This window comes from Oncorhynchus kisutch, linkage group LG1 (assembly GCF_002021735.2).
Source record: "Oncorhynchus kisutch isolate 150728-3 linkage group LG1, Okis_V2, whole genome shotgun sequence".
NCBI classification, from domain to species: Eukaryota; Metazoa; Chordata; class Actinopteri; order Salmoniformes; family Salmonidae; genus Oncorhynchus; species Oncorhynchus kisutch.
In genome coordinates, this window is record NC_034174.2 from 45,546,408 (window position 1) to 45,560,345 (window position 13,938).

Here is a 13,938-nt window from a genome sequence, read left to right on the forward strand (position 1 = left end):
GACTAAATACATTTTTGCCCCACTGTACATGATCCAGCCCAGAGACTTCCTGACCCAGCTATATCTTGCCTTGTCGTCATGACAGAATTCAAAGAATGTCCCCTGAAATGTAACGTCCGGACCCTGCAAGAATACTTAGAAAACACTTCCCTTCCTCTTTGAGCTAATCACTCACACAACCGTATTCAGTACCTACCCAACTACAGGTGCATTAGTGATTACTTCAAGGATGGAGGGAAATACACTAGTTTTTAAACAGGGCCGACATTTTATGCCAGCAAAACTTCCTTAAGTTGAGACTTGAGAACATGTTTAAATCGGGACGACGGGATGTTCACCTGAACTCAACGTATGTCCGAACAGGAGTCTGTTCTGTGAACATAACATGGTAAAGAAATGTTCACATATCGTAAGTCTGCTCTCTCCCAGGGAAAGTCTTTAAATCAACCAAGAGAGAAATCATCCAAAGTCAGAATATCACGACAACACTGGATTCATAAAGCCTGCTTAACCAATCAGATGATATCACTCGCTATGAAGGCACCCAATGAGGCAGCTTGATTCGGCCTCATGATGATTTTTCTTGAGTGATGGTCGGGGGAACGGAACATAATTACAAATCATTTGTAGACTGCAATTTGACTGCAAGAAGCCAAAACAGATATCATATTTGACTAAAGCATAATAATTTCAAACCTTGCTTACATTTGAATACATTCACGTGTCTCTTTATTATGCTGCTACGGAAGACAGACCTATTGGCCTACACAACATCCCTGGGTGTTGTTGATTGGTTGGCCTTTCTCTGTGATCTGCGAGGGGGCCTGATTGGACATGTGACAACGCTCCCTCTGCGATCATTCATAAGCTCAGTGGCGGAACTTTCCAGTTCCAGAGGGTCAAAGTTCAACGCTTCAGCCATTTCCCGTTTCGTCACCGACACAAAACGAGGGTCCCTGGCCAAGCTCTCCAACCCACCGTTTATCAAGACCTAACAGAAGTGAAAGAGAAGAGAGAGAATGACTCTGTCTGATTCAAAATGAGTTTTGACCAGTGTTCCATGTCAATGTCATTAATACAATATGAATTCAGTATGTACGAAATGCAGTGTCTGGTCTCTCCACTCACCTCCTGTATAAGTGTATCGAAGGCGCTGTCTGGGCCCTGGGCCTGCTGGAGGCTGAGCGGCTCTCTGTGGGGCTCAGCGTCCTGCCTGGGTCCAGCTACTATCTGCAGCTGCCAGTCTCTGTCTGGGGGACTTCTGCTGGTTGAGATGGTATAGACCTGAACCCGGTCATATGTCCCACATGAAAAGCTACAGAAGGACAAAGAATCAGCTTGTTAACCCCTTGCTTTATTACTATGCAGTGTGACCTCTCAGCTAAGGAAAACAAACACACAAAACACACAAAAAATGACCACTCACACACACTCACCTCTCCCCAGCATTGTTGTTGACATTGTTGTTGTTGGTTTTGTTAGGTGTTGAGGGGAAGAAGTCCTCGTTTGCATGGTAGGCAGGTGAACTGGTAGCCTCCCCGTCGTCTGATCTGCTCATCTGCAGGGGCCGCTGGCTGGTCACCTGCATGGAGACACAGACAGGTGAGTTACCTCCATCGGGACAGGAGTTTTTTTAAAGTCATTGTCCATACCGTGTAAAGCACTTTGAGTCCGAAGAAGGTTACATACTGTAAGTGTTAATACTGAAATGGTTGAAATGATGAAATGATGACCTGTGTAGCATTAGGGTCACGGGTTCCTTCCTCCATGGTGAAGGAATCAACGTGGTTCCCAAACAGACCGCCCGCCCGCTGGGAGGATGAAAGGAACAACATTTCACAATAGAGAGGAGTTTTATTCTCTTTCTTCTCACCCTCAACTTGTCCTCCCTCCTCTCTTTCCCCCCCACTCCCTCTCTCCTCTTACCCTGAAGATACCCTCCTCTCTTTCCGCCTCCCTCCCTTTCTCCCCACGCTCCTCTCTTTCCCCCCCACTCCCTCTCTCATCTTACCCTGAAGATACCCTCCTCCGCTGCGTCCTCCATGGCTCTGTCCATCTCATCCTCGTTCATCAGGTCTCCGGAGATGGCTCTCTGCAGCTCTGGAGCCTCCTCCTCCTCAATGCTCCTCAGACCTGCCTGGAAGATAGATAGAGAGTGCGAGAGAACGCGAGAGAGCGAGAGAGAGAGAGATGGTGAGGGGATACCAATTAAGAATTCATTCATAAAAAGTTTAGATGACATTTATATTCCACGTCATTAAGAAAACTAGAATTATCCAATTCTGACGTGGCTAAGGTCTCACCTGTATCTCATTCTTGGCGTTCTTCTTGGTGGGGCGGAAGCCATAGTACTCCTCCTGTCTCTTCTTCAACTTCCTGAAGTAGTCCTGGATCAGGAAGGTGGCGTAGAACTTCCCCACGGTCACCTCATCATCTGACACACACACACACACACACACACACACACACACACACACACACACACACACACACACACACACACACACACACACACACACACACACACACACACACACACACACACCCACACCCACACCCATAAAAACATGGCAGCAAATTAGAATGAACGTCTTGTTATTGGACCATAAAGTTGAGGATTAGGATGTTTGAACTCACCTCCGATTGGTGGGATGACCTGGTCCAGCAGCTTCATGCTGGTGCGTTTCCAGATCTTCTTGATGATGGCCCTCAGCTCCTCATTGGCCTTCTCAAAGTTGCCTGACCAATGAGATAGCAACAGTGAGGCCGGGGATATTAATACACCACTTTCAATTGGACCAGTCACTGACTACAGTACTCTGTAATTGACTGACACACACACACAAACACCTTCAGTCTTGATCTTCAGCGCGGTCCTGACCAGTGCGAACAGCGTAGCGTTAAAGGTGACCGTTCCGTCACTGTTGAGTGGCATGTTCATGGACACCAGTCTCTGCAGGCAGAATCAATAAAGACATTTTAAAAAAGGTGTCTGCTGCCTTAATAGATATGTTAAATTACCACATACAATAATTGAACAGATTCCCTCCTGTATCTCTCACCTTGCAGGCTACTCTATGGGGGCAGAACTTTCCAAAACCCAGAGGAGGCTGGATCCTACGCAGCAGAGTCACCACGTCCAGGTGCTTAATACGCCCCCTGCAGAACAGGAGGGGAAACAACAGCTACTGTAAATAATCTAACTGCAGTACACTGATAATAGGATAAAAAGACGAGTCATAAGATAAACCTGTAAGCCCCATTTATACCGTCCATATATAGTAAATTAAGGGGCAACAAACACACACACTTACGTGGCCTCTGGGTCGTACTCTGCCCAGATCTTCCTGAACTCGTCCAGGTGATGAGGACCCAGTATGGACCAATCACGTGTAAGGTAGTCAAAGTTGTCCATGATGACCGCCACAAACAGGTTGATGATCTGTGGAGGACAACAGCATCATATGTGTGTGTGTGTGTGTGTGTGTGTGTGTGTGTGTGTGTGTGTGTGTGTGTGTGTGTGTGTGTGTGTGTGTGTGTGTGAATGTATTGTCTCAGCATGCAAATGTGTGTATATGTGTATGCATGTGTGTGTGTCATTCACCAGGAAGGCACAGAGCATGTAGAAGCTCATGAAGTAGATGATGGCGAAGCTGGCTCCACAGGTCATCTCCTCCCCAGGCAGGTAGTCTGACTTAGGGTCACACCTCTTCCCATACAGACACGCCAACATTACTTCCTGCCACGCCTCACCTGTCGCACACCTGGAGGGAGAGAGAGAGAGGGGTGAGGGATAGAAAGAGAGAGAGATAGTGAGAGGGAGGAAGCAGGAGAGAGGGGAAGGGGGAGAGAGAGGGGAAGGAGGAGAGAGAGAGGGGAAGGGGGAGAGAGAGAGAGGGGAAGGGGGAGAGAGAGAGAGGGGAAGGGGGAGAGAGAGAGGGGGGAAGGGGGAGAGAGAGAGGGAGTGAGAGAGAGAAAGAGAGAGAGATAGTGAGAGGGAGGAAGCAGGAGAGAGGGGAAGGGGGAGAGAGAGAGGGGAAGGGGGAGAGAGAGAGAGGGAGTGAGAGAGAGAGAGGGATAGAGAGAGGGAGGAAGTGGGAGAGAGAGGGGTATGAAGAGGGAGAGAGGGGGATAGGGGATAGAGAGACGGTACAACTTGCAAAGGCAATGGAAGAAAATGGAAACGGAGTTAGTGGACTGATGGATCAGATCACCCACCTGAAGAGCAGCAGCACAGCATGGGGGAACGTCTGGAAGTTGTTGTTCCTGTTGATGTACGTCCCGTCTATTAGCGCTATCTTACCAAATATCTGCAGGAGACACACACATACATCTCATCTGAGAGTGCTGTACGTGTGTGTGTGTGTGTGTGTGTGTGTGTGTGTGTGTGTGTGTGTGTGTGTGTGTGTGTGTGTGTGTGTGTGTGTCCAATACCTGCATCCCAACCACAGCATAGATGAAGAACAGCATGAGGATGAGCAGGGCGACGTAGGGCAGGGCCTGCAGCACAACAACCAATTACATAGTCAGACTGGTGCACACTGTCCAATCAAATCCTGAGACTTGTGAAAGGCAAAGAAATGTGAATCTTACAGAATGAGACTTGTGAATCTTACAGAATGAAAGGCAAAGAAACGGAGTGAACTCTGACCTGTAAGGACTTGATGAAGGTCCACAGAAGGTTCCGGATCCCTTCAGAACGGTTCAGCAGTTTCACCAGACGCATCACACGGAACAGTCGGAAGAAGGTGATTGACACACGGGCATTTTCAGAATCTGCTATCGCTTGCATTGGGTTCACCTCCTGAAGGCACCAAAGAAATAAACAGCTGAAAATGCTTCTTGTCCTGAGACTGAAGATCAAATCAAATCAAATTCTATTAGTCACATGCACACATTTAGCCGATGTTATTTGTGGGTGTAGCGAAATGCTTGTGTTCCTACCTCCAAAGTCTAACAATTTGCAACGCAATGTCTGGTACAATGAATAAACAATGCTAATGCAGTGTTTCATGCGATTTCATGCAATGCTCTTGCAGTGTCTACGGGCAAATAATTACAGCGCAGCCGTGGAGACAGTATAGTCCTCCAGAGGAGGCCAGGGCTGCCTGTGAGGGGGAGAGACGGGAGACACAGGAAGTGAAGTCAGACATGAAGTGACATCAGACCCAGGAAGTGGCGAAAGGGGACAGGGCCAGCTTTGCGTGGGGCAAAGGTGGAGGAGAAAATGGAGGATGAAAGACTGCAGTAAGGGGGAGAGAGAGGGAGAGAATGCATTTGAGCACAAAAAAAGGACAACGTTGTAATATACGACTGGATGACGGCTGAGGGGTGAAGATGTGAAAATGGTTGAGGGGGTCTTCTGAAGGTTTACTGTAATGGCAACTTGAGTTAACATTATGTTTTCTAAAATTACATTTACTTTTCCGAAGCGAAACATGTGAAATGCTGCTTTAAATCTAGAGCCTGACGCCAAACCTGTTGACTCAGTCCCTCGTACAGGAATCACAGTAAAAACCACAGAAGGATGTCAATCTCTTACTTACTAGTAGGAATGATTGACAGTTCGCCGGACACATGGTGGTGGGAGGTGAAACAAGGTGACAGTGGTTGTTTTCTGCCCTTAACAACTGATCTGGAATCAGCCCTCTCAGTCTCAAACAGTAAAAGCAATGAGGGAAATGACCAAACAGTTATTATGTTAGGGGCATAAAGTAACCAAGCAGACAGGGTGTGGTGTTCAAGGCGTGGCAGGTGGGTGAGGCAAGCTCCAGCCACGTGCTGCAGGGCTTCAGGAGGATGGTGTGTTCGGGGGGTTGAGGGTGCAGCCGGGGCAGAGGTGGGTGGTAGTGCGAGGGTTACCCCTTGGCGAATAATGACCGCATCCTCAGTGCTATTATTGGGGCCGAGTTCTGACAGGGGAGCCTGTCCTGAGTTTCTCTAAGTGGGTGGGGTGTCAGACAGGGGTGTAAACACAGTCCAGAAAGTCAGATGACAGGACAGAGCTTTTATTGTGAAATATCTGTAGATTTTCCTCAGCCTTATAAATAATAACCGAAGAAATTCAAAATGTGAAGACAAAAATGCACAGTGGGTCCACCTGAACTGTTTAGTAAACCTAAACATTTTAGGAACAGTGGGGATTGTGAGTATTACAGTACATAACATATTACAGTACATAACAATACTTACATATTTCAGAATAACATTACGCAATGGCAATACTCACATCGACTTCACTCAGGATGACGTCAACGACACTGCCGATGACGATGACAAAGTCAAAGACGTTCCAAGGGTCTCCAAAGTAACCCTAGGGGGAAGGAAAGATATTCATAACGTGTGTGTGTGCGTGTGTGTGTGTGTGTGTGTGTGTGAGAGTGCGTGCGTGCGTGCGTGCGTGCGTGTGTATAAAAGGTATCTTAACCTACAGACACTCCAGCTCTGAACCTTGATGGTCATGAGTTTGAGAAGAGGGCAACACACAATGAAGAAGTACGAAGTTGCTACATAACCTCTGTGCTATTACCACTGTGCTATTATTCATTGTGATCCCACATTGATTTGCAAGGCATCTTGGAAAGTGTAGTGCATTCAGGACATGGTTATGGACCACTGACCTTAGCTTTGAAGGCCATGAGTTTGAGGACCATCTCCACAGTGAAGAGCACAGTGAAGATCACGTTCAGCATGTCTGACAGGTCGGTCACATGGGTTGACTGGTTACAGTGCTGTGGGAGAAGAGAGAGGGGGGAGAGAAGAAGGAAATGAAAAAGGGAAGATATTTATTCATTAATATTATTTGATTTGTCATTCTCCAGGATGAAATCCCTTGAGATGCCCATCTTGTTTTCAAGGGTGCCCCCCCCCCCCCAAAAACAGACCTCCTAGGTATGGAGAAGGGATGGACATATGTAGTAGGAACACCTCACAGAGGCCACCGTATTGATGTGACGCAGGAGAAGTCCTTTCAAATAATCCCATTTTAGTATTTGAAATGAGAACCACCTCCAATAGCGTTACCTGCATCCCCAGACACATGGTGTTCAGCATGATGAGCAGGAACATCAGGTACTCAAAGTAGCAGGAGGTGACGATGTACCACACGTTGTACTGGTACGGGTTCTTAGGAATGTAGCAGCGCAGCGGCCGGGCTTTCAGGGCGTACTCGACACACGCACGCTGTCAGAGGGAAGACAGGACACAGAGGGGTTACACACGGCTGTGTGTTAGAACAACAAACAAAACAGAGAGAGAGAGAGACACACACCCAGATACACACACCTGGTTCTTATCCAGCTCACAGTTCTTGTACTCCTGCTCTCCCTGCTCCTGAAACGTAACGATGACGAAACCCACGAAAATGTTCATCATGAAGAAAGCGATGAGGATGAGGTAGACGATGAAGAAGATGGAGATGGCGATGCGGTTGTTGTACACCGGACCCACATCCTCCATGTTAGAGTCTATGGCCTTGTAGAGCAACCTGCGCGCGCGCACACACACACACACACACACACACACACACACACACACACACACACACACACACACACACACACACACACACACACACACACACACACACACATTTGAGCAAGCATGACATACATTGTTATGTGTTCCATAGTACTTTACTAGGCATGCCATGTGATAAATACAAAATCCCAAGCGTCTATGTATGTCTCACTTTGGCCAGCCCTCGAAGGTGGAGACAGTGAAGAGAGCCAGCATGCCTTCGAGGATGTTGTCAAAGTTGAGCTCTGCATTGATCCATTCTCTCTTATGGATGGTCATCGGATGGATGGCACCTTCCTGGTACCTAATGTAGTTGCCCCTGAGAAGGAGAGAGCAAGGGAGGGAGAGAGAAAGAGAAAGAGATAAAGAAAAAAAAAATGAAGATAAAAAAAATGAAAGAAATAAAGAGATAAATGAGTGAAAGAGAGTACATGGGAGAGGAGAGTGTGGCAGAGAAAGCAGGACTAATGTAATGCTCCATTCTGTACTTTCATGCAATGTTGTGTGCGAGGGAATAAACAATATCACTGCACTCTCTTACTTGCACTCCTCCTCTGTCATTTTGTCAGGATCTGTGCAGGCATAGAATTTGCCCTGCAGGGATGAACATGAACACATACATACAGAACATGAGCGAGAATATTAGCTTTGACTGTGTGTGGACTTCTGTTTTGATCATCAGGTGTATAAACATCCCTAAAAATTACCATACATCCCTATAAATTACCATACATCCTTATAAATTACATCCCTATAAACTACCATACTTCCCTATAAATTACCATACATCCCTATAAACTATCATGCATCCATCTAAATTACCATGCATCCCTATTAACTACCATACATCCTTATAAACTACCATGCATCCATATAAATTACCATGCATCCATATAAATTACCATGCATCCCTATAATTTACCATACATCCCTATAAATTACCATACATTCCAAAAAAGTGGCATACATCCTTATAAATTACCATGCAAATTACCATACATCGCTATAAACTACCATAAATTCCTATAAACTACCATACATCCCAAAAACTACTATAAATCCAGATAAATGACCATACATCCCTATAAATTACCATACATCCCTATAAACTTCCATACTTCCCTATAAATTACCATACATCCCTATAAACTACCATGCATTCATTTAAATTACCATACATCCATATAAATTACAGTACATCCTTATAAACTACCATGCGTCCATATAAATTACCATACATCCCTATAAATTACCATACATCCATATAAACTACCATCAATCCTTATAAACAACGATACTTCCCTATAAATTACCGTATATCCCTCCCTATAAACTACCGTGCATCCATATAAACTACCATAAATCCCTATAAACAACCATAAATCTCTATAAACTACTATAAATCCCTTATAGTCCTTATAAACAACGATACTTCCCTATAAATTACCATATATCATTATAAACAGCCTTTAATCCCAATAAAAAACCATACATCCCTATAAATTACCATACATCCCTATAAATTACCATACATCCTACCGATCGTTGACTTTTGCGATGTCATTTACTAAATAGCCTCCAACACTCTACTTGGATGCAGTCTATCACAGTGCCAACTGTTTTGTCACCAATGCCCCATATACTACCCACCACTGCAACATGTATGATCTCGTTGGCTGGTCCTCGCTACATATTCATCGCCAAACCCACTGGCTCCAGGTCATCTACAGGTCATCTATAAATCTATGCTAGGTAAAGCTCCGCCTTATCTCAGCTTACTGGTCACCATAGCAACACCCACCCATAGCACACGCTCCAGCAGGTATATTTCACTGGTCATCCCCAAAGCCAAAACCTCCTTTGGTCGCCTTTCCTTCCAGTTCTCTGCTGCCAATGACTGGAATGAATTGCAAAAATACCTGAAATTGGAGACTTATATCTCCATCACTATCTTTCGGCATCAGCTGTCAGAGCAGCTTGCAGCTGTACACAGCCCATCTGCAAATAGCCCATCCAATCAACTACCTATCACATATTTGTTTTTGTTTTTCTGCTCTTTTGCACCACAGTATTTCTACTTGCACATCCTCATCTGCACATATATCCCTCCAGTGTAAATTGCTAAATTGTAATTACTTTGCCACTATTGGCCTATTTATTGCCTTACCTCCTTACTTAATTTGCACACAATGTATACAGATTTTTCTGTGTTATTGACTGTACGTTTGTTTATCCCATGTGTAACTATGTGTTGTTTTTGTCGCACTGCTTTGCCTTATCTTGGCCAGGTAGCAGTTGTAAATGAGAACTTGTTCTCAACTGGCCTATGGTTAAATAAAGGAGAAATAAAAAATGAATAAAAATAAACAACGATAAATCCCTATAAATTACCATACATCCCTATAAACTACCACACATCCCTATAAACTGCCATACATCCCTATAAACTACCACACATCCCTATAAACTACCGCAGATCCCTATAAACAACCATACATCCCTATAAATTACCATACATCCCTGTAAACTACCACACATCCCTATAAACTACCGCAGATCCCTATAAACAACCATATATCCCTATAAACTACCATACATCCCTATAAATTACCATACATCCATATAAACTGCCATACATCCCTATAAACTGCCATACATCCCTATAAACTGCCATACATCCCTATAAACTACTACACATCACTATAAACAACCATACATCCCTATAAATTACCATACATCCCTATAAATTACCATACATCCCTCCCTATAAACTACCATACATCCCTATAAATTACCATACATCCCTATAAACTACCCTACATCCCTATAAATTACCATACATCCCAATAAATTACCATACATCCCTATAAATTACCATACATCCCTATAAATCACCATACATCCCTATCTAGAGCTCACCTTGAAGAGCTGGACTCCAATGCAGGCGAACATGAAGTCTAGCAGCATGGTGACCAGCACGATGTTGCCAATGGTTTTGATGGCCACAAAAACACACTGGACCACATGCTAGACCACAAGAGACAGCAGAAACCAGCATATCAGACGGGTACTTCAGGACCAGAACTAGAAAAACATGTGGCTGCTGGGTTGGTCAAAGTGATGCATTTGGTGTGTTAGGTAATGGGAACATGTAAAAAAACAACAATGAGAATGTGAATATCGTGTCAGAGGAGCAGGTAAGGAGTACTGTTGAGGGGTAGAAGTGAGGGGTAGAGAGCACAGGTAAGCTCACCTTGAGGCCCTTGGCCCTGTTGATGGCCCTTAGGGGCCTCAGCACCCTCAGCACCCTGAGGATCTTCACCACAGAGATAGCACTGGACCTAGATAGGGCAGGCACCACATCTCACACTTGACTTGTCTATAGTCTGTATTTCTAGAGAGAGACACACACTCATAACTGAAGCTACATCAAGCATTATGGAATAGATTCAGTTGTGCCACAGGATTTGAATGACATTATACATTCCCAGGGACTACTTACTCCATGAGCATGGAGAGGAGGGATACGCTGACCACAATCAGATCCAGGATATTAAAGGAGTTCCGGCAGAAGGAGCCGGGGTGCATGATGGCGCCGTATACGGTCATCTGGAGTAGAGGCGGAAGGATACTGAAGATGACGAGACTGGTTGAGACATAAACCCTCTCAAACCAACAAACAATTAACCCACATGAACTCACAGCTACTCATGTGAAAACACATAGAGTTGAATAGGGCTGCGGTGCAGGTTAAAGTGGATGTAACATAATGTCGAGAGAGTTTGTCACATTACCGATGTACCGTTGCTGCAGAAAAGGTGCATGTACTTGGTAATGTAAACATGTAAGACATGATCCCATTTAGAAAAGTGCCTTTCTAATCTAGTACAGCTACTAGTAGTGGAGCCGACAATGCCCGGTTACCTTGAGGACAACTTCCACAGTGAACACTGAGGTGAAGACCACATCAGCGGAGGCCAGCACCTACACAGGGGAAACAGGGCAACATGACAACGTGGGCGGATTCATTTCAGCCTAGTAGCGCGCCAGAGCTCTTTAGCAGAATCTCTAACGTGGTACTCCGTACAGTCTTGCAGTCATGCTGCGTAGGTTACAGACAGTGATGCCATGAAGCAGAGAAAACCCCTTTGTGTCAGTTATTTTGGTCAAAATTCATTCCCTTTCGGCTTTCTTTACGGAAACAAATGCTTTTCCATCTGCGATAAGGAGGTGAATGATACAGCAGGCAGAGCACGCATGTCTGTGGGCACCTGGTTCCTGAAGGACATGGGGTCGATAGGGTCCTCGGCAGCCAGGGAGATGCTGCTGAGGAGGATGAAGAGGAGGATGATATTGGTGAAGGCGGTGGCGTTGATGATGCGGTGGCACAGCTTACGGATCCTGGAGGGGGACACCATTTACGTCACAGGAATTTAACTGCAGACACTGTTATGCAGAGTGACTGACAGCCAAGTAAGGAGGCTTAAACAACCACACAATGCCAACATCATAATGCATTCATCGTAATCCATTCATCATCACCACTATCATCAGTACATTTTTGGTCATTTAGCAGTTGGTCTTTTCCAGAGTGACCCTAAGTCAGTGGATTCAACTATAAGGCAGATAAACAACAACATATCATAGTCTTAGCAAGTACATCATCATCCCCATAATCATCACCATAATCATCATTACTTGTTATCAGAGCTAAAGATATAGAAGGAGCTGGCCTCTGGAATAGGCACCACCTCCTCCTTCAGCTGCAGGTCTGCCATTGGCCGTGGCCTCGGGGTGTCAGGGATATCAGGCTCCTCCTCCTCATCGTCACCTGGATGAAAGAATGAACAGGAAACGTGCCACATTCTAAATTCGTAGTTCTCTGAGATCCAGATTAGATTGACATGAATGTGCCCAGAGGTGTGTGAGCGAATGGGTTTTACCAGGGAAGTCAGCAGGCGGGAAGGGGTCCTTGATCTCGTTCACGTTGGACTCAAACTCGTCCACTCTCAGCTGTGACATAAACAAGCATTTTGATTAGAGTGGGGCCTGGGTTCAAATCCCACCGGTTATACTGACACCAAACGTGGGGCGGGTTTCTCCGTGAAATATACAGTGGTGTGTATTCATGGATGCCAAGGGAAGCCAGGCTTCCCCAAGTATTTGACCAATAAAAATAAAAATAATTAAATCATTTATATTTTGTCTCTCTCTGTGTTTTCATAATTTTAGGTCAATATGCAAGTGGCTGAATCTCATGTAGAAATCATCTGAGTGAGGGAAACAGTGCCCCTCTGTCTCAATATGTGTAGCTGACTACAGCTCAGCGTTCAACACCATAGTATGGGAATTGATGGGAAATGATGGGAAATGATGTAAATATATCACTAGCCACTTTAAACAATGCTACCTTATATAATGTTACTTACCCTACATTATTCATCTCATATGCATACGTATATACTATACTCTATATCATCGACTGCATCCTTATGTAATACATGTATCACTAGCCACTTTAACTATGCCACTTTGTTTACATACTCATCTCATATGTTATACTGTACTCGATATCATCTACTGTATCTTGCCTATGCTCCTCTGTACCATCACTCATTCATATATCCTTATGTACATATTCTTTATCCCCTTACACTGTGTATAAGACAGTTGTTTTTTGGAATTGTTAGTTAGATTACTTGTTCGTTATTACTGCATTGTCGGAACTAGAAGCACAAGCATTTCGCTACACTCGCATTAACATCTGCTAACCATGTGTATGTGACAAATAAATTTTGATTTGATTTGATTTGATTTAGTACCCGCAAAGCTCATCACTAAGCTAAGGACCCTGGGACTAAACACCTCCTTCTGTAACTGGATCCTGGACTTCCTGACGGGCCGCCCCCAGGTGGTGAGGGTAGGTAGCAACACATCTGCCACGCTGATCCTCAACACTGGAGCTCCCCAGGGGTGCGTGCTCAGTCCCCTCCTGTACTCCTTGTTCACCCACGACTGCATGGCCAGGCATGACTCCAACACCATCATTAAGTTTGCATACAACACAACAGTGGTAGGCCCGATCACAGACAACGGCGAGGCAGCCTACAGGGAGGAAGTCAGAGACCTGGCTGTGTGGTGCCAGAATAACAACCTATCCCTCAACGTAACCAAGACTAAGGAGATGATTATGGACTACAGGAAAAGGAGGAGCGAGCATGCCCCCATTCTCATCGATGAGGCTGTAGTGGAGCAAGTTGAGAGCTTCAAGTTCCTCGGTGTCCACATCAACAAACTAGAATGGTTCAAGCACACCAAGACAGTCGTGGGCACGACAAAGCCTATTCCCCCTCAGGAAACTAAAAAGATTTGGCATGGGTCCTAAGATCCTCAAAAGGTTCTACAGCTGCAACATCGAGA

At 45.1% G+C, this 13,938-nt stretch overlaps 1 protein-coding gene across 1 annotated transcript in view; it reads right to left on the bottom strand.

The window, feature by feature from the left end:
* Window positions 1-13,938, bottom strand: part of LOC109899957 (dihydropyridine-sensitive L-type skeletal muscle calcium channel subunit alpha-1-like) — a 31,611-nt gene continuing 17,673 nt past the window's right edge. Inside the window, exons 15-42 of the mRNA XM_031834047.1 lie at window positions 12,462-12,531; window positions 12,217-12,349; window positions 11,790-11,919; window positions 11,443-11,502; window positions 11,021-11,127; window positions 10,772-10,859; window positions 10,438-10,545; window positions 8,060-8,112; window positions 7,691-7,837; window positions 7,285-7,486; window positions 7,024-7,182; window positions 6,621-6,731; window positions 6,230-6,313; window positions 5,061-5,108; window positions 4,652-4,804; window positions 4,435-4,500; window positions 4,219-4,310; window positions 3,605-3,764; window positions 3,315-3,442; window positions 3,063-3,159; window positions 2,851-2,953; window positions 2,638-2,739; window positions 2,304-2,434; window positions 2,012-2,137; window positions 1,734-1,811; window positions 1,437-1,582; window positions 1,129-1,315; window positions 1-991 (exon numbers count right to left, since the gene is read on the bottom strand). Of these exons, the coding sequence (XP_031689907.1) occupies window positions 764-991; window positions 1,129-1,315; window positions 1,437-1,582; window positions 1,734-1,811; window positions 2,012-2,137; window positions 2,304-2,434; window positions 2,638-2,739; window positions 2,851-2,953; window positions 3,063-3,159; window positions 3,315-3,442; window positions 3,605-3,764; window positions 4,219-4,310; window positions 4,435-4,500; window positions 4,652-4,804; window positions 5,061-5,108; window positions 6,230-6,313; window positions 6,621-6,731; window positions 7,024-7,182; window positions 7,285-7,486; window positions 7,691-7,837; window positions 8,060-8,112; window positions 10,438-10,545; window positions 10,772-10,859; window positions 11,021-11,127; window positions 11,443-11,502; window positions 11,790-11,919; window positions 12,217-12,349; window positions 12,462-12,531 (3,297 nt within the window). The 3' untranslated portion in view covers window positions 1-763. The remainder of the gene's footprint in view (window positions 992-1,128; window positions 1,316-1,436; window positions 1,583-1,733; window positions 1,812-2,011; window positions 2,138-2,303; window positions 2,435-2,637; window positions 2,740-2,850; window positions 2,954-3,062; window positions 3,160-3,314; window positions 3,443-3,604; window positions 3,765-4,218; window positions 4,311-4,434; window positions 4,501-4,651; window positions 4,805-5,060; window positions 5,109-6,229; window positions 6,314-6,620; window positions 6,732-7,023; window positions 7,183-7,284; window positions 7,487-7,690; window positions 7,838-8,059; window positions 8,113-10,437; window positions 10,546-10,771; window positions 10,860-11,020; window positions 11,128-11,442; window positions 11,503-11,789; window positions 11,920-12,216; window positions 12,350-12,461; window positions 12,532-13,938) is intronic.